This window comes from Alligator mississippiensis, chromosome 8 (genome assembly GCF_030867095.1).
Source record: "Alligator mississippiensis isolate rAllMis1 chromosome 8, rAllMis1, whole genome shotgun sequence".
In the NCBI taxonomy this organism is placed as follows: Eukaryota; Metazoa; Chordata; order Crocodylia; family Alligatoridae; genus Alligator; species Alligator mississippiensis.
Genome location: NC_081831.1, coordinates 19,398,956 through 19,423,643, shown reverse-complemented (window position 1 = coordinate 19,423,643; position 24,688 = coordinate 19,398,956). Strand labels below are relative to the sequence as shown.

Here is a 24,688-nt window from a genome sequence, read left to right as displayed (position 1 = left end):
GGCAGTGTGCTCTCCAGTTTGCATGTGTCACCTGCCATCATGGACAGAGTATCAAAAATTGGAGTAGATGCTTCTGCAATCTTGAGTGACTACCTCCTGAGCTGAAAAGCCAGTGCTTCCTTGCTTGGGCTTTAATATCTCACCAGTAGATTATGCTGAATTATTGCAGGATTATTTTCTCATTTTTCTGGGCTGTACAGAGATCTGTACTCCACTACAACAGAGCTTCCAAGCATTGGCTGCCTGCTCCTTTTGTACTGCTCCACTGGCATAAAGTGGCTCTAACCTGGATTTCTCCCTGAAAGATTTCCTTTATGTGGCAAGAGGCACTTGACAGTTGTAGTCTAGAGCTATTTGCTGCCCTCCTGTCCTGACTCCTCTCTTCACCACTCTTGCAAGGAGGGTGGATGGGAAGTGGGACATGGCAAGCTTTTCCCTGTGCTCCAGCTGCCCTTAGCTGCCAGCACAGAGTGCCCTTAGATTCCAGTGGGTGCAAAGGGCACTCTTATGACCCTTCTCCTGCTGTGCTTGCCGCTCTGCAGCCAGAGGTCTGCACTCCGGCCTTGTGAAATCGGGATAGGTTACAGCAGGGCAAGTCACAAATCCAAATACATTAGCGCAGCTGCATGGTGGCTAAAAACCACAGTGCAACGGAGCCCTGAAACAGTCCAACAGTAGTATCTTTACATTCTTAATTCCCAGGCTCCTGCTCTGCCCAATAGAGGGTACTTCTAAGGGACTTTTTCAGAAAGCCTATGAACTTACAGTACCAGTGATTATCACATTGCTGTGAGACTTGAGCTAGACCAGAATTAACGGTGAGTGGGAGGGCTGCATGGAAAACCAGTTTAGAGTATTTGACAGTAAGGCTCTCTACAATCTGGAAAGAAGTATTTTGCCTTTGGCTAAGATTGATGCCTGAAATGCATTTTCTTTCCACTGAGAGGAGCAGAAGGAAATATAGCAAGCAAGTTTCTGTTGTGTGATATGAACTGTTCTTAATATTAATTTCACTGTTCATATCCACTTGAAAACAGTGCAGAAATATGTACTCATTCCTATTATTCTGTCAACCTTTGCATTAAATGGCTGTATCATGCTAACCTGTCAAAACTGCATTTTAATTGTTTTTATTTAAATAGTACAAGGTATTCCCAGCATGAGCTGGTTGGACCCAGTCCCAGTGCATCTGAATACAAAGATTTTTCCTGTGAAAAAGAGATACATTTACAGAAAAAAATGAATACCCAGAGAATTGTGCATAGACATTACATGTCTCTGGTTCTAGTTTTGATCTTGTTTACTTTGGTGTAAGTTAGGAGGAACTCCAGTGCCATCAGGGACAGATGGAGGGAGGGAGCTGTCATTTAGTGTCCCATCGGATGAATTCCTTAAAACACATTGGGGGTGCGGGGAGTGCAGATCCTCAGCTGGTGTAAATCAGCATACCTCCGTTAAAAATCAGTACAGTTCTGCTGATGTACACCAAGTAGAAATGCCAGGCAGGACTCATCAACTAGTGTTCTCCAAAATCGCCTGCTATTTGTTATTGGATACAAGTGACCCTTGTCAAGTTGGGTTATGGGAGTGTAACAGAACAGCAGTATTTGGCTCAATGTGTAGTAGCATAATCAGAAAGGATCCTTGAACAGGGCTTTCAGGGACAATTTGTCTCATGTGGCCTGTGAAGTTATGTTCCAAAAGTGAGATTGACTATATGTTTTGAATGTCATATTGCTTTTGTTTAGGAATTTATTTTCAGGCTTATTTTACATATTGCTCATTGTGCCCAAAGACTCACATTTGGAAGCCCCAGCGAGAAATATTGTCCAGTATCTAATTCTGTTTATTGTTCAGCATCTATTTCCATTATGGGCAGCATATTTAAACACAGCATACAAGCAAAAAGGCTTGTATCGAAGTGGGGATATGGGAAAATGCTACTTTACCAAACTAGTATGAGTTGGGGTGGGAAAAGCAGGATGCAGGCTTGGAAAAGCTTCTGACCATTAGTGAATTGGATGCTTTCCATGGTCAAAGTGTGGTCTGCCACATTGACTTCTGCAAAATGCAAGTGTGTTGGACTAGGAGTATTTCTGAGTGTGAAGGGAACTCTCTGAATAGGACCTGATGCACGTCTGACTTTCTTGAATCAGCAAGCACACGGCTCCACTGCCTCAACTCATTATTAGGCTAAGCAGCAGCAGAGTGAAATTGAGGGAGCATTAATTAGTTTTAGTGGTGCAGTGTCTGAGTACACCGCACTATTGTAGTGAAACTCTGCAGTAGGTACTATATTGTCCTTGGGATAGATGTGCTATAGGTTACCTTGGATGCAATTGTCCTACTCAATGTACAAGGATAAATTTAAAGACGTTCCAGTTTTCAGCATAATCTTCGCTCACACGGTCCTATGCTGCGGCTGCTGCTCTCCTGCTAGAGCTGTAGCTGGAAAGTTGCAAAAAAGGGGAGGGGAGGTGGAAGGGTAAGGCAATCCCCTCACCTTAGGCAGCATATGAGGTGTGCACTTCACTTACCTACCCATCCTTATGCTGATGACCTCTTGTAATCACTCTTTAAGGGCAGAATCCCGCCCCACCTGGACTAGATAAGTTAACATGGGAGGAGGCAAAGAATGAGCTCTGTTTGTATTTACAAGCAGTTCGATGGCATTCATAGACAGTGATGCAGTTATCCTTGTCACATCCCTATGGATGATAGAAGCATCACTATTCCCATGTTACAGATGGCAACACTAAGGCATACAAGGATTAAGTGGCTTGCTCATGGTCACCCAGCAAGTCTGAGGAAGAGCTGGAAACAGAACGCAGGAACTAGATTCTCTTCTCACTTACCTGATTCCCATGAATCAGAATAACTCCATGTCAGTGGGGTCTCCAGAAGAATTGAAAGCACAATTGGGCCCAGGATTGCTTTATTCCCAATCCAGCACTTTCATTCCAAAATCATGCATCTTCCATGCACATTCTCCTTCCTCCCCACTTCTCCTCTGTGTTCCCAGGGTTATTTTAGATGTTCTTAAGGTACTGATAAACTTGCATGACAGGAGATCCATGGGTCAGGTAAGCCACCAGACTTCATTGGAGGGTTTTGCAGGAAGTCTTCACAGGGCAGTGTTTCATGCACAGCTTTCCCAGACCATCCCTCCCCAGGCCATTTCTTTTGTATCTAGGCCATTCCTCAGTCAAGTGCAGGATTTTACCTATGGTGGTTGTTATTGGGATGGTGGTGGGTAAGAGATGAGAAATGTCATGTGTCACCCTTATGCTCTGGCTCACTAGCAGTTCAGGTGTCTTGCCTGGCAGGGGACTCCCTTTGGGTTATTGCATTTCCATCCTAGCTGCTCTTAGGACATACCACATGTGCCAGAAACCACAGAAAGGAGAGCAGTTCTTAGAGATTTAATAAGAGACATAAGGTGGAGACCTGAGGCTAGTAAAAAGAAACTTGTTGTTTTTCTTTAGTGCCTGTAGCTTTCCTTCATCAGCAAGGCATTCAAAGTCACCTCTCTAGAAAGCAAACCTGCAAGATCCAAGCAGATTGTTTTGCTAACTTGCATCTGAATCCCAGGCATGTCTCATGAATTTAGAGGATGCCTCAAGGGAAGAGGAAAAATAGCAAAATAGCAGCACATTTTTTTTTTTTTTTTGTAGGAGGCAAGGTGTATCTTTGCAAGGAGTGGTAGTGATGAGCAGCTGCTTTCTGGTGCCTGACAATGTCTGGGTCTGAGCAGTGCAAACACAGGGCAGTGAAAGCCTCTTATATCTGAATGCAGGGGAGCTGTGCAGCCTACTATCACTTGAGCCTTTTTCAACCTAAACTGGAGGGGAGAGCACGAGAGAAAAATGATATTTCCCCAGTGAGGAGGTGAAGGGTACTACATTACAACTTTTTAGGGTTGTTGGTTGTAGCTATGTTGGTCTAAGGACACAGGCAGACAAGGTTCTTTGGTTAAATGTTGGTTTTATTAGACCAACTAAATAGTTGGTAAAATTGTTCTTTGCAAGCTTTTGGGCTCTAGTGCTCTTGAACTGCATCCACAAAGCATCTTCAGCCACGGGTGTTTCAGAGCTTTCCTACCTATGTTCCTCCTAAACAGGGATCCTGGTTTTCCCTGATAAAAAATGGAAAATTCTCTGATTAAAAAAATCACAAATTCTCTGATTAAACCCCCCAATCCATGATTAAAATGGTTCCTCACTCCCCCCAACAATGCTCTCCCCCAGCCCTGCTTGTGCCCCTCATTCCTCCCCAGAGCCCCCTTAGCTCTGTTGATGTCCCTTGCTCCCCGCCCCCACAGGCCCCTGTTACCCCCATTCCTGCCGGAGGGGGCCCCTAGTTGCCAGAACTATGGGGCCAGGGACCCAGGTCCACAGCCCCCTGCCCTTGGCAGGAAGCAGCAGCTGCTGCAGCGGAGCGGAGCCCAGCTCCCCTGCCTGCTGCCTGCCTACTGAGGGCTCGGGCAGGAGGCCCAGTTTACCATCGCTGGACACACTCCCGAGGCGGTAGGGGGGATGTTGCTGCATGTGCAGCAGCAGCAAGGGGCACAGCCCCACACCACAGCCTCTGCTGCTGCAGTACGTGCAGGGGGCACATTGCTATGGCAGTGCAGAGCTCACAGTGCCAGTGAGCCTCCCTGCACTGCCTTGCTGTGCCCTGCAGTGCGGTCACACCTGCTGGGTTGCAGAGGCCCCAGGGGAGGGCAGCAGGGTGGGGAGGCCAAGCAGCCTGCCCCCACCCCCACCCTGTGCACAGATCTGGTGGGCACGGGTTCCTCCTGCCCTCATGGGAGTGCATGCAGTGGTGGGCAGCCGAGCCCCCCCCCCCCCCCCGAGCCAGCCAAATGAGCCACTTGTGACCCTGTCCTGCTCCCTGCTGGGGAGAGAGAGAGTGTGTGTGTATGTATTCATAGGGTGAGTTCCACAAGCACACTCCACCATACACATGCATGCACACCTCCCCTTCGCACTGCCATACATGCAGACTCCCACACCCACATCCCCTCACACATGCCAACCATCCTTCCCCCACAAACCCCATACATACTCACACCCCACATATCCACATACACACCCACACCCCTATCCACCTGCCCACAGACAAACCCACACCCTCCCCCACACACCCACAGCCCTTACAAACCTATACCCACCCCCCATGCCCCCCCACAATATACAAGTGTAAGACTTCATTTTAAACTATTGTGCAATCACCTTTATGTACACTGCATTAACACATGTAAACCAGGGCAAAAATATTTTTTGAAATGAAATTAATGAATGTTGTAGATGTTCGATTTTTAGAATATGATTTGGTATTTTTCTGATTCCGAGATGGCAAAACCCCTCGCTGAACGGAGTATTCTGGGGGCAAGGGGAGGGACTTCCAGTGGCAAAGTTCAGGTGTTAGGAGGCAGGACTTCTGGTCACAAGATGGCTATCAGGGGGCGGGGCTCCTGTCAAGGGGCAGGGCTACCCATGCAGCTCTCGACAACTTGCCAAAACTCGGTAAATGGCTCTCTGCCCAAAACTAATTGCCTGCCCCTCATGTACATGCACATGGTGTCCCCTGCCTGACCACCCTTCTCCTGCTCCCTCCCAGCTCCCTGCAGACTGGGACTCTGCCAGCCTGCACAGAGCTCTTTGCAGAAGAACAAAATCCACATTTCTCTGTTAAACTGAAAAATCCACATTTTTCTCAGGCAAAGGGGAAAATTTGCATTTTTTTCTTTTTTTTTGTGGGAAACAGAAAACCTGGATCCCTGCTCATAAATCGTTTCTGGCTCTTTAAATTTCCTCCCCTTTTTTGCAAGAAATTCCCATTAAAGAACATCAAGTTCTTGGGAGGAGGTGGGGAATGAAAGGGTCAGGACTACCAACTCATGTTCCTGTAGCGTTACAAAAAACCCAGGACCATTAGGTCTTTAGAGAGATGGGACTACAGTCTGTCTATGATCAGGACTCTTGCAAGTTTAGACAGAATTAGGGGAGAGCTACAATTTCCACAATGATTAACAATTTTTGGACACCAAATTAAGATACATTTACATTTCCCTATAATCCTCCATTCCCTCTTAGAAAGTAAGGTATTATTACCACCCAAGTCAGGTAAAGAGGCAAGAGGCAGGTCTATAACCCAACCTTTAATTGATTACATCAGTGAAGTACAAGAATAAGCACTTTTCTCTATGCTTATCTAGACCTGCAACAGCACAGTACAGATTCTTACCTATATTGGCTGGGGAGATGCAGGAGGGAAGAGGAGGAGGGTGGCCCTCCAATTGGCTGCTGTTGTCTTGAGTTTGCTGAGATCTCCCCAAAACCACTTTCTTTTTTATATCCAATATTTGATATGTGGCTTGCTTTAATAATTATTCTCTGGTTGGTGTAAGTCTTTGTTTCACCAAGACTTCAGGAACTGAACTGAACCAGTTTCTCTATGAACTTGGCAGAAGCCAGTAATCTGGATCTGTGTCCTTGTGACAATTACAATCTTGGGAAAGAGGTTTTATCTCTTTCCCTCACCATCTGAGAACGCTATTTGGCATGCTATTTTTCTTTTACTATGCTAACCAGGCTAGTAGTAAACAGGCTTTTGAGCCTTCTGTGTTAGCCACACTTCTGTAGCTTAGCATAAGTTCCCTGAAAACGGCCAAGGCAGACAACAGGCGGTTTCCGTGGTGGATTCCTTCTTTTTCTCTGTGTTCCTAGACTCACACTCCCAGAACACTTCTACCTCTCATTTCCACTTCTTTTCTATGCCTAGCACACATTTTGGCTTTACCACATTCAGTTAACAAAGATACGTGATTATTTAAATACAGTTCTAGCTGACTACCTTCAATTTAACTCGGCTCAAAAGGCAAAAACATCAATTGTTACTTTTAGCACTTTCTCAAAATCAGTTATTCAAACTGGCCCTCGCCTGGCATTATTGGCCTTGATTAACAGATTCTTATTCTACTTTCTCAGGCTATTGCTTCTGAATGAATTGCAAGCTTATTTATTATTGGCTAATCTTATTGATTATTGATTGTATACCAGCTTACGCCCATATTATTCATAACTTAGGCTTTACTAGATGTTCAGTCTGCAGCTGTTGGTGTGGTCTGTCAGTCACTGTTTGTGTCTACAACCTACAGTGGCCTCCTGCTGCTGAATAAATCTATGGGAGTTGAGTGGCTACATTTTGTCCCACATTTGCACAGCACATAGCACTGGGCTCTTGCTCATGACAGGGGATCTTATGTAGGGTGACTGCAATAGAAATAACTCAGAACTCATTAATGGCTCTAGAAATCATAACTAGAGGCTTAACTCCTCTTTGCCTCTGTTTCCTGATATGTAAAATAGCAATGATAACTTATCTGACAGTGGAGGTGGGAAACTCCGTTCATCATCTGCATCCTTTGGATGGCAAAGCACTGTGTATTGTCATGGGGATGAGCTTGCGATTCCATTGCATTGGGTTTCTAATCCATTTGTTTGCCATAGTGCTCTAAAAGACTAGGAGGTAGTTCGAAGGAAATAACAAATGCAACAATAGGCAAAAACGCCTTCCCAAAATAAATGTGGTGATCCAAGAAACTGGCCTCATTACTAACCCTACTTTCTACTGATGCTGTTTAGTGAAGAAGTGTCATGGGCAGAACACTGCTGGGTGTGGATAGCACCATTGTTGGTGGTAGTTCTGATTGTTTAAGCTACAGTAAGACCTGTAGCCTCAGTGAAATCAGAGCCTCATTCTTCCTGGTGCTGTACATATGAAGTTAAGAGTTCATGGTCTAAGGGTAGAAACAGACGTTCTCCGATTTCTCGTTTGTGCTGCCTTAAAAAACTTTAAGGTTGCACAAATGCAGAGCAGATAGATGTCCTTACCCTTTGTCATGTCACTTGATAGGAAAATCAGTGGCATAACAAAAAGATAGTAATAGTCTCTGCTGTGGACATCTATTACCTTGTGGTGCTGTGGGTCTGGGGCAGGGGGGAAAGTGCTGGCTGGGTAGGGGAAAACCCTCCTTTCCCTGCTGCCACAGACACACCATGAGTTTGGGGAAGCAGGGAAATGTGCTTCTCTGCTCAGCCAGCCCTGGGGCAGCAGGAAATGCGGGAAGATCATGTTGCCCCTTGTCCCACACCATCAAGTGTAGAACAAGGGGCAATGTGTCCTTTGCCCATCGAAGCGAATAAGCTGTGTCGCAACACACGGTGGCACAGTTGAATCGCTCTTTTTGGTGACATCTATTTCTAGGCTATGGTTCTGTCTACACAGAAAGGTCTTTCGGTATAATCTGTGGTCTGAAAGGAAACCAGGAGAGCAGCGTGAGGCTGCCACCCATGTGAGGACTTTTCTTCTGAGAAAAGCGACTCTTGGTTTAGCTTGCATTGCTTGGGAGGAGGTTAAGCTAAATGAAAAGAAGCTTTTCTTAAACTGAAATAAGAGTACTCAGCCTGGGTGGGTGGAGGGATCTTTTCCCAATATAATGATACATGCAGCATAACTGGAAAGATTTTCCCCTGGAGACAAGGGTGGGAGTAAAAGCACAAGTCTGCAGAGGAGTGACTTGACTTGTCTCAGATCACGTAGCAAAGCCAGCACTAGACCTCATCCCTTCCGAGTGCCATGGCAGTGCTCTCAGGTCAGACCGTACTGCCATGGTTGACCATGGCATGTGGTAGGGGTTGTTGTAGGGCTGGACGACTAAGGGAAGCAAGTTCTGAATGCTCAGGAATGTCAGCGGGCTGCTTGGGCTGCACATGCTGGGATGTCTTTTTTGCTAGTATGCAAAGGGATTGGGCATAAAAGCAAAGAAAGCGGCAAGGCTGGAGCATGGGCAGATAGAGCATCATTGAACAGCTCCCCCAGGGACCTTCCCCAGGCAGCACTTAGACCCCTTATCAGTCAGCAATCTTGTGAAGCTGTGCCAGACACCTTCTCTTTACACCCCCACCAGCCTGGGGCGGTGGACATGAAAGGAACTTGACTACGTTTTCCACATTCTTGAGGAGCTGATTCCCTCTTGCCCTCCCCCCATAAGGATTCCTGCCAGCGAAGTGGAGTTTTCTGGCAGGAGGGCTCCTGCTGCTCTCCGTGCGTTCAATACCTGTTAGAGCTGGGAATGTGTCCAGCTGCAGGGTGCACTTGTACCACGCTATACCTGTTACTCTAACTGGAGTCGCATGAAATGAAAGAACCATGATGTCTGCCCTCCATGGGATCAGCTCTGGGTTGCTTGTAGACGCATCAGTTGGAGGTTAGCGTAAGCCTCACTAATTATTACAGGGATCATGGGGTTTATTTGGAACAAAGCAAAGGCAACATCATCTTTTTGCCTACCGTTTCCTAGGAAAACAGGTGTGTGGATGTAGCAACCACATGAGGTCCAGACTTAGACTGGTTAAAAGCAGCAAACAAAAGTTTGATTCAAACAAACCATCCTTTCAGGAACTGTATCTGGATGGAGGGCAGGGACATGTTTGGATTTCCCAGATTACCAGAGGTTTTTGTGATGCAGGTGGTCACGGTGCTGTGTATTTCCTAGTTGTTATTAAGCAGCTGGGGAGATGAATTTAGTTTTGGAAAAGAGCTAAAGGTGAATAATACACATCCTGGATGATCTTCATGTGTCTCTTCAGGAAGGTTGGCTTAATATCCCCTAGTTTATAATATTTAGATACCCTAGTACCACAGTTTTGGCAGTGTTGGACAGCTTTCATTCTTCTTAGGTAGATCCATTGAATCCAGTCGCATTTCCCTTCCATTTGGTCTGTGGTTTTGTTAAGTGCTGCAGCTATCTCCTTGACTGATGCATGCATTTGGGCTGATACTGTTTGCATACAGCTTGTAAAGTGCTTGGTGACCTTTCAGGAGGACAGAAAGTCCATACATTCAAACTAGTATTAGAAGCTACAAGATATTGTGCACAGATGTGATACTGTTTCAGCTGGATTTAATACTGTGCATATTGATTAGATCAGCCTTCACATTCATTTCAGTTTGTTGTTTACCATGGTGTTGCGGTCAGAAAAAAGTCCTGATAATCATTTTACATAGCATATCTGCTGCTAAGTACTGGTGATCCTCTGTCCTTTGTGTCACCATCATTCACAGCTCAGAGTAGCGGTATTTCACATTTGTGTCACACTCTTTCTGCCAAAGTTTGAATGACAGCATGAGGCAGTGGTGAGTGTGTGGTGCCGCACAAGATCAGTACACATTAGTGAGAAAACATTTCCAGTGCTCTTACCCTGACAAGGTCCACCTCCATTTGTCCAAAGTATTTATATGGTCAACATGTCCATCTGCATGGTCATGAATGCATTTACCCATTGACAGACAAGGTTCCTTGGGTGAATTTGATATCTTTTATTAGACCAACTCAAATGGTTGGGGAATAGTTATGCTATTTTCATTTTACAGAGGAGGAGTTTAGTCATGCATCCTGCGTGTGTTTTTTTCCAAGACAACACGGGGTGTCTGTCACAAAGCAGTGAGCTGAACCCTGATCTCCCAAATTCTAAACTTCAGGCCTTTCATTTCTCAGGGGCCCTTTAAATAATTCCAAACTTTTTCATTACTAGTTTCAGGAAAAGGGCCATTAGATGACCAGTGTGGATCCTAGATTTATTCTCTACTATAGAGAAACCTAGACCCTGTGCAGACAGCAGCCCAAGGAATGGCAGCCTTCTTTCCCACTGGATTTCCTTCCACCACCTTCAAAAAACAAAGACACAATCATTTAGCTGCACAGATGCTTGAGAATGACTCAGTCCACAAGAGAAACCATAAATATAACATTCTTTACAGCAGTCTGAGAATAAATAGGTCTGAAGGGCCAGTCGTATATTCAAGTAGTTTGATGTTATTTTCCACAAACAGATTAACTGAATTGTAGGCATCTTGGTAAGGCAGAAGACTAAGCCAGGAGAACTAATTAACATAATTTGGGCAGCAATTTATGAGCAGCACTCTGCATTTATAAGAAGAGGTTTTTAAAGGAGCCAAATGCAATTAGATGCACTGAGATTTGGAAACAACCCTCCCTTAATCTTTATTAACAATACACCCTCCACCTGTTGGTTTCACAGCATTTATAAACCTGGTCAAGTACCAGCGCCCCCATTTGATAGAGGAGGCCAGGAAGCAATGTCAGACAGCAGGTTATGAGTACAACCCCAGCCTGGAGCCTGGGCACTGAGGGTCTCATTTTGGGGCACTGTCCGCTAGATTCCTTTACTACTGATGTACCTGCCCTGGTGCTCCTATTTTGTGATAGCAGTGGTGGCCAGGAAGGGCCAGTCATCCTCAGTGGCTTTCCTTGCTTCATAAAGTCATTGACTGCATATACATGACTGTTGTTGTTATTAGGACCTGCAAATTTATTACCACCCATTCGCATACAGCACCAAAAACAAGGATGGGTTGATGCCCTTCGAAGTTTTGCAGCGCAGGAGATCTGAAGGAAAGTGCCCAGGCTGAGGTTTTGTTGATCCGACAGGAGAACTTGAGATTGAGAAGGCATTCAGAACGGTTTATTTGCACGGCCTTTAAAAAGTACAGTGAAACTACAGAACGATCATTGAAATGACAACTGCTTACACTGCAGCATTACTAATGATGAAAACTCTTGCATTCCAAATGTTGCCACAAATGGATAGATACAAGAATTGCTTCCCGGCACTTAGATGCACCCTCCTTTGGAAGCAAATGCAGTAACGTTTTTTAACAGTGCAGAATGACATTATGTGAGTGTTTTGGACAGGACGGTTTGGGATGGGCAGAGTGACCTCCCTGTGACTTCATTTTGCTCATGTGATCGGGACCCATTCCATAACACTTTAGGGAAGCAGAAATATAATCCTAGGAATTTGAATTCAGTTGGGATTGGGGCTTGTAGTATGTGCATCTTTCAAGGTGTCCTCATCTAAAACCTCAATAGACTGCAACAGGAATGAAACAAACAGGGTCCCATGGATATTCTGCAGTGTTTGCTAAAAATTATGCTAAACCCCTGTGAACTAAACAAAATGGAAGTCGTACATACTGCTCTATAGTATTTTCTTTTAGGAATATAATTTTCTATTAAAGTCCATAGACTGTTCCAGGGAAACCTATAGTGAAATGAGCATTTTCTGTTAAATTCCATGGGACTTTTCTGAAAGTGTGCATTCACTCTTCCTTCTTGGTGCTCAAATAGACTGATCCAGGCCTGAATTATAATTAGAAATCTGGCTGAAGTCCTGTATTTAGACTTCTGGGACCAAATTGTGCTCTCTGTTCTACATGTACAGCTCACATGGATTCAGTGGGAGTTTCGTCCATGTTAATGAGAGCAGATGTTGACTTTTGAGCTCTCAAATTTCTTTTCATTGCATAACACGCAAGTGGAGCAGCACAGACAGCTAGACACTGGCTTTTCACTGGTTATCCCAGAAGGCATGTGGCTAAAGAGCAGGCCAAGCAGGGTACAGAACCTGAAACCACAATGCGGCTAAAACCACTACATTTCAGTTAAACTACAGTTTTATTTTGTAATTGGCTCATGTTTCAATCCCCTCTTTATAGAAACAGTCGTTTCTCATGGACAAGTGCTGCTTTGTGAGAGTGGCCTGTTCAAAATATCCATTGAGAGTAAGACAGTGTTGTGCAGTGCAGTGCAGTGCAGTGCAGTGGTGAGAGCACCGAATTCAAGAGAGTTCAGTGCTGCTTGTATTCCCACTGGCTGAGGAGCTGGCCCGTGGTTCCTACTATGGGCTCTGCCACTTGCTTTCTCTATAAAATGACTTCCCTTCCCTGTGCTTCTGTTACCTCTAAATGAAACAAAGATAACTCCTGCCTGATCTGGCTGACTGATTAATGTGAAATGCTTTGAGATGTTGGCTCTTACAGAAGTGCAAAGTATTTCTGATGTCAGTTTTTATGGGAAAAAACCAACAAAACAAAACCCTACAGTATTTCTTACAGTGACTACATTAGCATGATCCATTGTGTGATCTCAAACTGTCATACTGTTGCAGTATTGTGGATTATTACTGTAGACTTCTTTTTACACAACCGTGAGAAGCAGAAATAGCTGAGCAGTGTCTCGAGCAAAGGCTGGTTTGACTAGTCTCTTCTTTATCATAGCTGAGTATGGCAATGGATAAAATGTCTCTCTTAAGGCCTGAATTCCATAAAGACAAGCAAGTATGTTTGTGATTTATTTTACACGTGGCTTTGGCCTGCTCTGTCCCATAGTCATTGTGCATAACTTTTGTATTTCTAATGGACCTGTGTTCTAGGGACCTAATACAAAGTCTGGTGAAGACAGTCTTTCTGTTTTCTGTGGGCCCTGGATGGAGCTCTAATGTGAAAGTACATGAACATGAACATGAATGCTCTCCGAGTTGTAAATGAACGCATTGCCTGCTGATTAGGTGGCATGTTCTAATATCCTAGTTTTCCTAGTTTCCCACAAGTCTTATTCTCAAATATCAAGAACTACTGGTTGTTGCTGAACACATAGCTCAAATACTCTAAGAGCATCATCTTCACAGGAAGTGACATCTGAGAAAGTAAACAGTTATGGTTACACTGTCAGATATGCCTTATCCATGATTTTCAATCCTTTTGAGGTACATGAATAGAAATGAGAGGTTCAGGTCTCTTTGGCAGCTTTGAAATCTCATTTCCATGGCTGAGCAAATATGGACAAGATGAATCCGCAGTCTCTTATCTGTTTCATTGCCATCAGTGAAGTACAACTGACCCAGTAGTTAACACTGAGATCATATACTGTACCTTCTTTGCTGGGCCTATATGGGACCTGGATTTGGCACTGAGATCATAGTGCAGTTTTCATACCAATGCTGGCACCATACTGAAATAGCACTGAGATTATATTGCAACTTGAGTGCTAGCACTGGGAGGGTTAGCATGCAGATCATACTATTCTTTCTGTATTACCACTGGGGCAGAACAATACCAGCACTGAGTTCATTATGTAGATGTCATGCCAGCTCTAGGGTAGAACTGTACACAGGACAACAATTGCAATCTTACTATATTTCCCATGCCAGCCTGGGGTACACCTATATCTGTGACTAGCACTGAGACCATACTGTGATTTGAATGATTGCACAGGGCTTGTGTAAGGTTCACCTTTAACAATCCTGGGGTCACTGTTCCTTCTGTAACTGGGGTTGGCTTCTGCAGAGGCCACTTAGGATGCTTTTCTTATAGATTCATAGATTGTTAGGGGCTGGAAGGGACCTTGCAAGATCATCGGGTCCAGCTGCCCTGCACTAGGCAGGACAGACAACTAGGGTCAGGTGACTCCAGCGAGGTGACCATCGGGCACCCTAACTGTGAAGAAGTTTTTCCTAGTGTTAAGCCTGAAATGGTTGTGCTGACTTAGTGTCTGATAAAGGGAAGATGTCTGTTCTCCCTATAAGTTGCAGAAGCTGGAGCTGGAAAAACCTATCTGAGCTGGTCCCTCGATGTTCTTACAGAATCTGAGCGGGGGCATCAGTGTGTCTCAAATTCAGTAGGGGTTGCCTAGACACATACACAACTCTGGGGTTGATCCAGACTCCCCCAAAGTCCATGGTGATGGACCTTGCATCATGTTTTCCACTTGAAGGCCTGGCTGGCCATGCAGAGAAATCCCTGCTGCCCCCAGCCCTGACTGACCTTGCCTTACTGTGTGTTTCTGTTTCTCCAGAATGGCTGCAGTCTGTCCAGGCGATGATGATCCTCTCCATAATCTTCAGCGTGCTGTCCTTGTTCCTGTTCTTTTGCCAGCTGTTTACACTCACCAAGGGAGGCCGGTTTTACATTACTGGAATCTTCCAGATCCTTGCCGGTAAGTGGAGAATGATAAATGGGTGGCGGCTTGGAGTATGTACAGGGAAAATGCTTTCAGGGAGAGGCATGAAGGCTGCAGCAGAAAACAAGAAAGCTCTTGAATACCAAAGAGGGCCCTGTGTGGTTATTACTTGATTACAACTGACAGGGGTTAGAACTGGGGCAGAGGGAATCAGCTCTTCTGGAAGCTGCACTGCTTGGCAATGATAATGCATCAGAAATGGCATGTACTAGGCTATGTCATCGTAGGTCATAATTGAGGGGAATGGCGTGTGGATAATCAGGGGCCCATTCTGCCTTAGATGCACAGGGATGTAATCCATTTGTCAGTGTGTGTGTGTGCCCCACATTTCACAGGGGACAGGAGTCTGTTACAGCTCTGGCTGAAGACCTCAGCTCAAACTGTAATAGTTACAGGTGCTTGGTTCAGTCCCTGATAGATGAGCTATCATACATGCTGCTCACAATTAGGCATGGTGCAGGCTCAACACCTCTAAAAATTGGCTACTGTGTATCACTGCCTCGACAGCAAAAACAGAGCAAGCCAGAGAGAGGGATACTTCAACAATTAGTTACACATACACACTTTGTGGCACAGCTGGAGGGAATTTGTTTCTGATGTGACTCCACAGACTTAAGTGTTCCGACCATAAGAATGATTTTTGGCTCAATAACTACATCTCTTGGTCATTTGAGACAGGGACAGCACAAGGCAGCGCTGGCTAAAGGTGCTCTGAATGAGCTCAGCAGGTTGTATTACCTAGGGCAGAATGGCATGCTAATGTGACTGTTCTGCTTCCAGTGCCTAAACTAACCTCTACACAGGTGCCTCTACACAGCACTGTGCTGTGCAGTGTTGGTGTGTCTGAATACTGACAGGTCTCCAGCTATCAACAGGGCCTCAGCCTTCTCTAGACTTCAGCCTGAATGTGGTGAGGAAAAAGCTATTGCCCATTATCCAGTGCCATGCTAATGATTCCACTCCTGTATTGCAAAACTCAGGGCAGCAGCTAGTCTTTGTTACTCTGAATTTCCAGAAAGTCGTGAGTGTACAATGACCGCATAATCTGTGTCTCTAGCTCTACTGGGGAGTGTCTGGTCTGGAACTAAGAAGCCCCTGGCAGAGAAGCCAGCTGGGCTCCGCTTGGCTCCCAAACAGTTGGCATGTGCACCAGAAAGAGGGACCAGTGTTTAAGCTAAAGAAGCAAATTCCTGTAGTTATTCATCCTTGCCCTATATATAGCCCCTGAAGGCCTACCAGCCAGAGGAGCCTTGAATCAGGAGTCCTTGAAGAGGAGTACACATTGTGGTTTGGCTTTTTCCTATTTGACCTCTCAGGCAGAGCTGGTTTGAGCAGCAGAAGTTTCACTGGTGTTAGATGAAACTCCTACAAACTGTCTTGGTGGTAGGTGATGAGAAGGCTGTTTCCAGAGACATCGCTCATCCCTGATACATTTTGCCTGGATGCTCCTGCCCTCAAGGCAACTTCCTGACCGGGTGACTCAGCCGGCAAAGCTAAGCACCGTAATGTAAACTCCTCTGTTTGGGAAACCTGACTCATGAGCCCTGCTGAGGTTGGAACTAATGTGTGTGTCAAGTGCAGCAGCTCTGGGGTGTTCCTGAGCTGCTGGGTTGATTCAAATGTACACACAGCCTGTGAACTGGGGGTGGGAAGAAGCTAATTTGCACTGTGATGCAATGTCTCTCTTCAGGAATGATGGGATTGTATGCATTAGGATGGAAAAGATGTATGAGCTCAATCTAGTTTAGTCTCCTGGCACAAGGCTGGACACAACTACAGAACATGCTCTAGACTAACCACCCATATAGCGAGCCTCCCTCCAGAGTGTATTCCAGACTCTGGATTTCACTGCTAGGAAACTTTTCCTGGCAACATAATGTTTTTTGATGTGATTTCAACCTCATTTCTGCTAACACAGACACCCCGAGTCAGAACTTGCCTTCACTGGCACTTGTAGCTTGCACAGTTTGTAGACAGCTACAGTCATCCCTAAGAAAAGCTGTGCACATGATATGAGGTGGAGGGGAATCAGGCCTCTGCCTTTTCAGTTTTACCTCACCAGTTGATCCTTTCAGCCCCTGAATCCTTTTTTGTTTCTTTCTGGGCTTCAGAAGACTATTTTGCTCTGTACTGAGCAGGACAGCACTCCATACATTGGGTAGTAATGCCTTAAGCTCTATCAGAAACAGAGTGGTTTTCTAGGGGTCTTCCCATTCTATGTGTCCCAGGGCATCTTGGAAAACCCCGATATGGAAAACTGGCTATGCAAGCAATCACAGCAATAGCTCACACAAAGTTATTGGTGTTAGAAGAGGACTAAGTCAGACAGGGCACAAGGGGTTGTCTGTGGGAACAGGTAAGGAAGTTTAGCTAATATCTCACGGACAGGACTTTCAGTAAGGTGAACACTGGTGTTAGTGCTTACAGAAGTGAGGCAAGTATACAGACACTTTCAATAGCGCACTTTGTGTTTACCCAAATCCCAGCTGGTTGCTGTTATGCAGAACTGCTGCCCAGAGCTGCAGAAACTCACTTGTGTTGGGTTTTACTATGATTTGTGATGTGCACAAAGGGGAAGGGCTGCAGAAACAACCAGTCTGTTTTTCAGACTTTAACTCCATGAAACGGAAGGCTAGACTTCAAGTCTTCCAAGTCCGTGGTGGTCGATGGCTGCTACTTGCCATGTCAGGTTACCATGAGGGTACCTTGGGCACATGGTTGTGATAACCTTGTCCCATTTTTATATCTCTCTCAATTTAAGGATAGCAAAGCACTTTACAGAGATCAGCAAATTAAGAACCGATAGCCCTCCCTGGAAGATGCGCATTACTCACACAAATGCCTGTGTGTTTGCACATGTAAATGTGTGGGTCTCATCAGCTACAGGTCAGCAGGAAACAAACCCTGGCACCCTTGACTGCTCACCGTGAGCTTTACCCTTTGAGCATATTCCCATATTCAGAATCAGTTATGCTATGGTCCTTCCTGTGTCTGCAGTGGAAACAGTCATTAGCATGTGTTCTATGCAACCACATTCCTTACATGGACAATTGCTGCTGTGTTTCGAGTTATCTGTAGGTGACTTTGGCATAGATTCAAGCCTGTTTTCTATCTTGCCAGTGTCAAGAGACAATTGTTTTGCTTTTTCTGCATGGGCTAATGCAGTAGGAGTTCTCGTGTCTGCTAAGAAAATGGAAACTGCAGCAGCAGCTTGTAAATTAAACATATTCCCACTTCTGCACTTTATTTGAACAAAGGGACAGTGTAAAGCAAAATAGCAGCTCAAATATCACTGTGGTTAGATGTAGGTGGTCCCAAGGTCTGTCCGAGAGATTTGGAACAGAGTTAGCTCCAATGATGGCACAGTAAACATATAATAGAATTGCTGGGATCAACTAAAAAACCTTGTTTTCAGTGGGAAATAGTGGTGGCTTTGTGCAAGAGCTTTGTAACGTTGGAGGCTGATATTTTTTGGTACAGTGCTAGAGTGGATACTGTTGATATTGGGCAGATCTACATGTGCAATTAGTGCACCTGAATAAACTCTGGCACAATTTGTACATTTATACATGTGCTTGGGACTGAAGTATGATGAGCCAGGGCGATGCAGCCCCAAATGACAGGGGGCATGGGGGGTCAGCCTGCTAGCCCGAAGCTGCTCTGCCCCGGCTCAACATGCTGTGGAGGCTGTGGTTGGGCACTATAGTGCAGGGCTAGCTGGCAAACAGTCCCAGCTAGCCCCAGTCACTATCTACATGTGCATTGGGGTAAAGTATCTCCACCCCAGAGTGCTGAAGGAATTAGTAGAGGTCATTATGGGACCCCTGGCATGGCCTTACAAGCACTCATGGTGCTCTGGCGAGGTGCCAGAGGACTGGAAAAGGGCCAATGTGGTCCCGTCCCCATTTTCAAAAAAGGGAGGAAGGAAGACCCAGGAAATTATAGGCCTGTTAGTCTTACCTCGGTCCTGGGGAAGCTCTTTGAGAAAATTATCCAGGAGCACATCTGCAAGGGGCCAGCAGGGGAGATTATGCTTAGGGGCAACCAACATGGGTTCATTAGAGGCAGGTCCTGTCAGACCAACCTGGTGGCTTTCTATGACCAGGTCACAAAATCCTTGGACGCAGGTGTCGCGGTGGACTTAGTTTTTCTGGACTTTAGGAAGGCCTTCGACACTCTCTCACCCTATTCGTGTTAAAAAATTAGGACATTGTGGTGTCGATGCCTACACAGTCAGATGGGTCACAGATTGGCTGGAGAGCCGCACCCAGGGAGTGGTGGTGGGTGGGTCATTTTCAGCCTGGAGGGATGTGTGCAGCGGGGTTCCCCAGGGCTCGGTCCTCGGGCCCGCACTGTACAACATCTTCATCGGCGACTTGGGACAAGGGGGTGAAAAGCACCTTGTTCAAATTCGGAGATGACACTAAGATGTGGGGAGAAGCGGGCACGCTAGAAGGGAGAGACAGGCTTGAATTGGGTCTGGATAGGTTACAGGGGTTGGCAGATGAGAAGAAGATGGGATTCAATACTGACAAGTGCAGGGTACTGCACCTGGGGAGGAAGAACCAGTAGCATACCTACAGGCTGGGGAACTCCCTTCTCATCAGCACAGAGGCCGAAAAGGTTCTTGGAGTCATTATTGACTCCAAGACAAGCATGGGCTGCCAATGTGGGGACGCGGTCAGGAAAGCCAACCGCACCTTGTCATGCATCTACAGATGCATCTTGAGCAGGTCCAGGGAGGTGATCCTCCCCCTCTATGCGACATTGGTCAGGCCGCAGTTGGAGTAGTGTGTCCAGTTCTGGGCGCCGCACTTCAGAAGGGATGTGGACAACATGGAGAGGGTCCAGAGGAGAGCCACTTGCATGATCAGGGGGCAGCAGGGCAGGCCGTACGAGGAGAAGCTATGAGACCCGAACCTGTTCAGCCTCCACAAGAGAAGGCTGAGAGGGGATCTGGTGGCCATCTACAAACTGGCCAAGGGAGACCAGCAGGCAATGGGAGAGTCCCTGTTCCCCCTAGCACTACTGGGAGTAACAAGGAATAACGGCCATAAGTTGACCGAGAGTAGATTCAAGCTGGACATCAGGAGGCGCTACTTCACAGTCAGGCTGGCTAGGATCTGGAACCAACTTCCAAGGGAAGTGGTGCTCGCTCCTACCTTGGGGGTCTTTAAAAGGAGGCTAGACAGACACCTTGCCAGGGTCGTTTGGCCCCTGTACTCTTTCCTGCCCATGGCAGGAGGTTGGACTTGATGACCTGCTCAGGTCTCTTCCGACTCTACCAACTATGAGTAAATAACTCCACCATAGTATAGTACTTGCGTACTACCCCTCAGAGGAGTTAGTTACTCCAGTTAATTACTCCAGCCTAATAGTGCCGCTCATGTAGACAGAGTTGCTTTACTGCAGAGATAATTAGTAAGCTCCTCAGTAAAGTGCATGCGTCGATGCCCCCACTGTCTAGCAGATCGTTTCCCAGAAGTGCCGTGCAGAGGTCCCAAGCTGAGGCTTGGGGAAGCTAGGGAGCGGATACAATGCACGCAGAATAAAGAGAAGGGAAGGGAATGCCTTATCATTAAAGGAATGTCCTAAGGGTGGCACTGACACTGTGGACTAAATCTTTTTTCACCCCACGTGCCTCATTGGCACTTATGTAGGCACTTGTGCACTGATTGATTCCACATCCTCTGTTTCCGTGCTGAGCATGCTCAGTCGGCTGTGCTATAGCCACACAAGTGCCCAGTTACATGGTTACTGCTGAAACTTCAGTTGTAGAAAATCCATGATAGGTGTTTGATAGAGCAGGGCCCTTCCAACTTTCAGTTCAGTAGTCTAGTGGTTAGGAAACTTGGTTAGGGAGCAACAGATCCAGGATTTAGACCCCACTTGCCTACAGAGCATATGAACCTAGTTCTCTTACTTTCAAACAAAATGCTTCAATCACCAGGCCAAGCATGAGACATGGCCCAGAGCATGTCCAGCCCTGCTCTTGAAGCAGGCTCACTGGGCAGTCAGGAGGAGAAAAATATTTCAGAGGGAGGGTGGCTCAATATGACGGTTATTACCTTGGAATGGAAGGGTCCTCTGCCTTAGTTTGGCCCCTGTCCCCAGTATGGCACAAGCTGCCCCTGTTCTGGTTATCTTCTTTATCCAATGAAAAGTAAATGTATGTGACAGTAGAGCAACTTCAGGAGGAGGACTGGAGAGAGCTGTGGGCAGTGCCCAGGCAGAACTAACCTTTCTGGCAGGCACACCACAAGTGAGCCCTGCACCCTCCCTGGGTGCCACTCTGAACTCCGTCCTCTGCTGATTCTGACGCTCTTTCTTGTTCCCTACTCTGTGCTCCCGGCCCAATCTCCTCCTCTGCTCTCTGCTTCCTGCCTGATCTCCTGCTCTCCTTACTGCTCTCTGGCCTATTGGCTGCTACGCTGCCTGTCCCATTCCTGATCTGCTGTATGCAACACAGAGCCTGTCAAGTTGTTGTGGCACTTATGCTGCAGGTTGGACACCACTGACCTAGCCCATGTCTTGGTAATTGAAGCACTTCAATAAGTAGGAGAGGCAGGTTCAAATCCCCTTTGGGTGAGGGAGTGTCTAGAATTTAAGTCTGTCCTCGGGCAAGTGTCCTAACCACTAGGCAACTGGGCTAAAAAACCCACCAGTCATGGTTTTTATGGTCAAAAGTTTTGGGACTTACCCAGCATTATGTGTGTACTTGTACAATTCTGTTCCCCCTGGACACTTACACAGCTGTGGTGCAACTCAGCTGGAGAGTTCAAGGAAATCCAAGTGGCATGGATTCCAAACTGTGCGTAAGTGCTAGAAATAGCAGTTACCTGGCAGTTTAAAACTTGGTACAGCATTTGGTACTTTAAATCTGGAAAGTACTTAGCCTAACACCTTCATCTTTCCTTTTCACTTTTTAAAAAAAGCTTTGGCAGATGTGTGCTTGGATTTCATAGGCAGAATGGTCCTCTGGGTCATACCTGTAGCTGTAAAATGACTGCTGGAAGTTTTGTGCCTGTACCTAACACATGGCCTGGGGCATTCAGAAATGAGCCCAAGCTTCTGCTGTGTCAGAGAAATGGACGTAAGCTCTGAATTCCACAGGGTTGAGATCTGAGGGTTTGTCTACACTGCAGACACAGAAGCTTTAAATTAGCTGACTCATGTCCCTGTACCCGTCTAGCTGCAGCACTGCAGAGCTCAGCACGAGCTAGTGTAACTCTGAATTCCTCACACGAGACCTGTTCATGAAACTTGTATTTTAGCTGCTAAAACTTAGTGTATACAGTATCTTTGAATCAGTCCGAAAGGTTCTTCATCTCTCTAGCTATCATGGGCCGTAGATGCACATGATTTGATCATTCTTTACTCCCCAGCAGGTTTTTCCATCTGTATTCCCATACACCTAAGATTTTGTATCAGCTTTCTGGTTGTGGTGCAAGGTGGAACAAGGTTTTAGATTGTAGGAAAGTAGGACTCAAGGCAGGATCATCCCTAACTAAACCATGCCAGCCAAGTATTGTCTGTCTAACCTGCTCTTGAAAATAGCCAGGGATAGAGATTTCACAACTTCTCTAGGCAGCTTATCCCACTACTCAATTATCCTCATAGTCAGAAATGTCTTCCTAATCTCCAACCTAAATTTCCTCTGCTGCAGTTTAAGAGTTTTATTGGTGCTGCTCAGCTTTGTCCTTTCAAACCTCCCTGATGAGGATGTAAACCCAGTTCTTGAAACGCACAGGCCCGTGTTCTCAGCACGACATCACTCACCCTTGTTCCATGTTTGCTTCCCCTGATCCAGGGCTATGTGTGATGAGCGGTGCAGCCATCTTCACGGTGAGATACACGGAGTGGCAGATACCCTCAGATGACATCTCCTTCGGCTTTGCCTACATCCTGGCTTGGGTGGCCTTCCCATTGGCCGCCATCAGCGGAGTGATCTACATCATCTTAAGGAAGCGCGAATAATGAAGCTCGAGGCGAGGTGGCCAAGACAGGGGCACTCGTGACATCCATGGAGGGGATAGAGGCGGGGAAAAATAGACGAGAAAACAGAAAAAAAAATTAACCAAAAAAGAAAACCCGAGCAACCCCCCCACCCCAACAAAAAACAAAAACAAAAAAACAAAGGAAATAAACAAATGGTTACTTGTTAATTGAAGATGTATATAGTATCTATGGTTTAAAAAACCTATTTATAACACTTTTTACATATATGTACATAGTATTGTTTGCTTTTGTTGACCATGCGCTATGTTTTAAAGCCTAAAGGAAGTGCCTAAGGAACTATTACTCTAACAGTATAACAAGAGCGCAGTATTTTTCTTTCCTGTTTTTGTTTTGCTCTGAGGTGAAATGAAACCCTCTTTGAAAGCCCTCCTGTGACCCACCCCTGCCAACCCCAAGCCCAAATCTGCCCATCAAAGGAATGCCCACCCAGACCAGGTCCTCAGCTGATGTGCTCCTCCCCTGACTTGAATGGAGCAATGCCAGTTTATACCAGCAGAGGATTCATTCCCCCCACCAAGTGCTGTGATCCTGTTAACTGAAGTGCATGTATAAATCCCAGGGGGATATTTTCAGGAATGCCTAAAGGATTTAGGAGCAAAGGGCCAACTTTTGAACAATGCCTAAAAGACTTAGGAGCCCAGTTCCCATTGTCTTGCCAACCACACCCAGTTGGGAACTTGGGCTTCTGAATCACTTTGGTGCTTATGAAAATTTGACCCACAAGTTCGATGGAAAACCAGTGTAACTTGTGTTCCTTAACACTCGTAGCTTGTTTTGAAAATCTCCCCTTAGAATGGCATGCTTTCTTGTTTGTGGCCTTGTGTACAAAGTGAACTCCCACATACCCACTTACAACCAAAGCATCTGGGAATTGTAGCTTATGACCTTGAAATGTACTTTATCCTTGCCATGTAGATAAACTAAAGATGAGAGAGAAACAAAAACAGTATATCTATGAAATAAAATACCAAATATGTGAAATGGTGCTATCTATTTACCATTCCTTATATTGCTAGCCATTTAACCTTACTCACTGGAAATTCAATTAACAGTTTTATGAGATAAACAGCAAAGATAGACATGATAAATAATTCTGTGTAATATAAATGATCTATAACTGCTTTTGTACTTAGACAAGTTGCTTTTATTATTATTTTTTAATAAAGCTTTTATAACCAAGGTTACCCCCCCCCCCCTTTCCTTCCTGGTCAGAAACAAAGCTCTGGATGGAACTTGTAGGTCGTTAGCCTCCAGAGACGAGCTTCTATAAACCTCTCTGTGTTTCAAAGGTGTGTCTGGCAATGAATTGTATTGGCAACCTACTGTAGACTCATATTGGGTGCCTTCTGATGCTAAGACTCCAGACATTATGTTGTTATTTTTCTTTCTTTCTTTTTTTTTTTGGCTTTGCTTTCCTGATTTTATACCGACTGTGTGGACTAAGACGCAATGAAATAAAAGTCAGAATAACTCAATGGCTTCAGCTAATTATTTGTGTAGTCCTTGATTTTGAATGTGTCATCTCAGTCCTTTACATGGCCTTCACACAGGCTTTGTGTACGTGGCACAATGCAGAGATACCTGATCTAGCTAATGTAACCAGAGGTAGGTAGGAGAATCTGCACATTACTGCATTGTATAGATATGCTCTTATCATGTGAGTGTTTTACTCTGGGCAGTGCATTCCAGGTCACGAGTAGTCTGCAGCCAATCTAGGGGCTCCTGAGGCTTAGTCTGAGGCCTTAGCCACAAGATTATTTTTGGTGTCTTCATATTTTTCAG

At 45.6% G+C, this 24,688-nt stretch overlaps 1 protein-coding gene across 1 annotated transcript in view; it reads left to right on the top strand.

The window, feature by feature from the left end:
- Positions 1-24,381, top strand: part of PMP22 (peripheral myelin protein 22) — a 34,593-nt gene extending 10,212 nt beyond the window's left edge. The window contains exons 4-5 of the mRNA XM_059732193.1: positions 14,723-14,863; positions 22,698-24,381. Coding sequence (XP_059588176.1) covers positions 14,723-14,863; positions 22,698-22,864 — 308 coding nt within the window. The 3' untranslated portion in view covers positions 22,865-24,381. The remainder of the gene's footprint in view (positions 1-14,722; positions 14,864-22,697) is intronic.
- Positions 24,382-24,688: the final 307 nt, after the last annotated feature.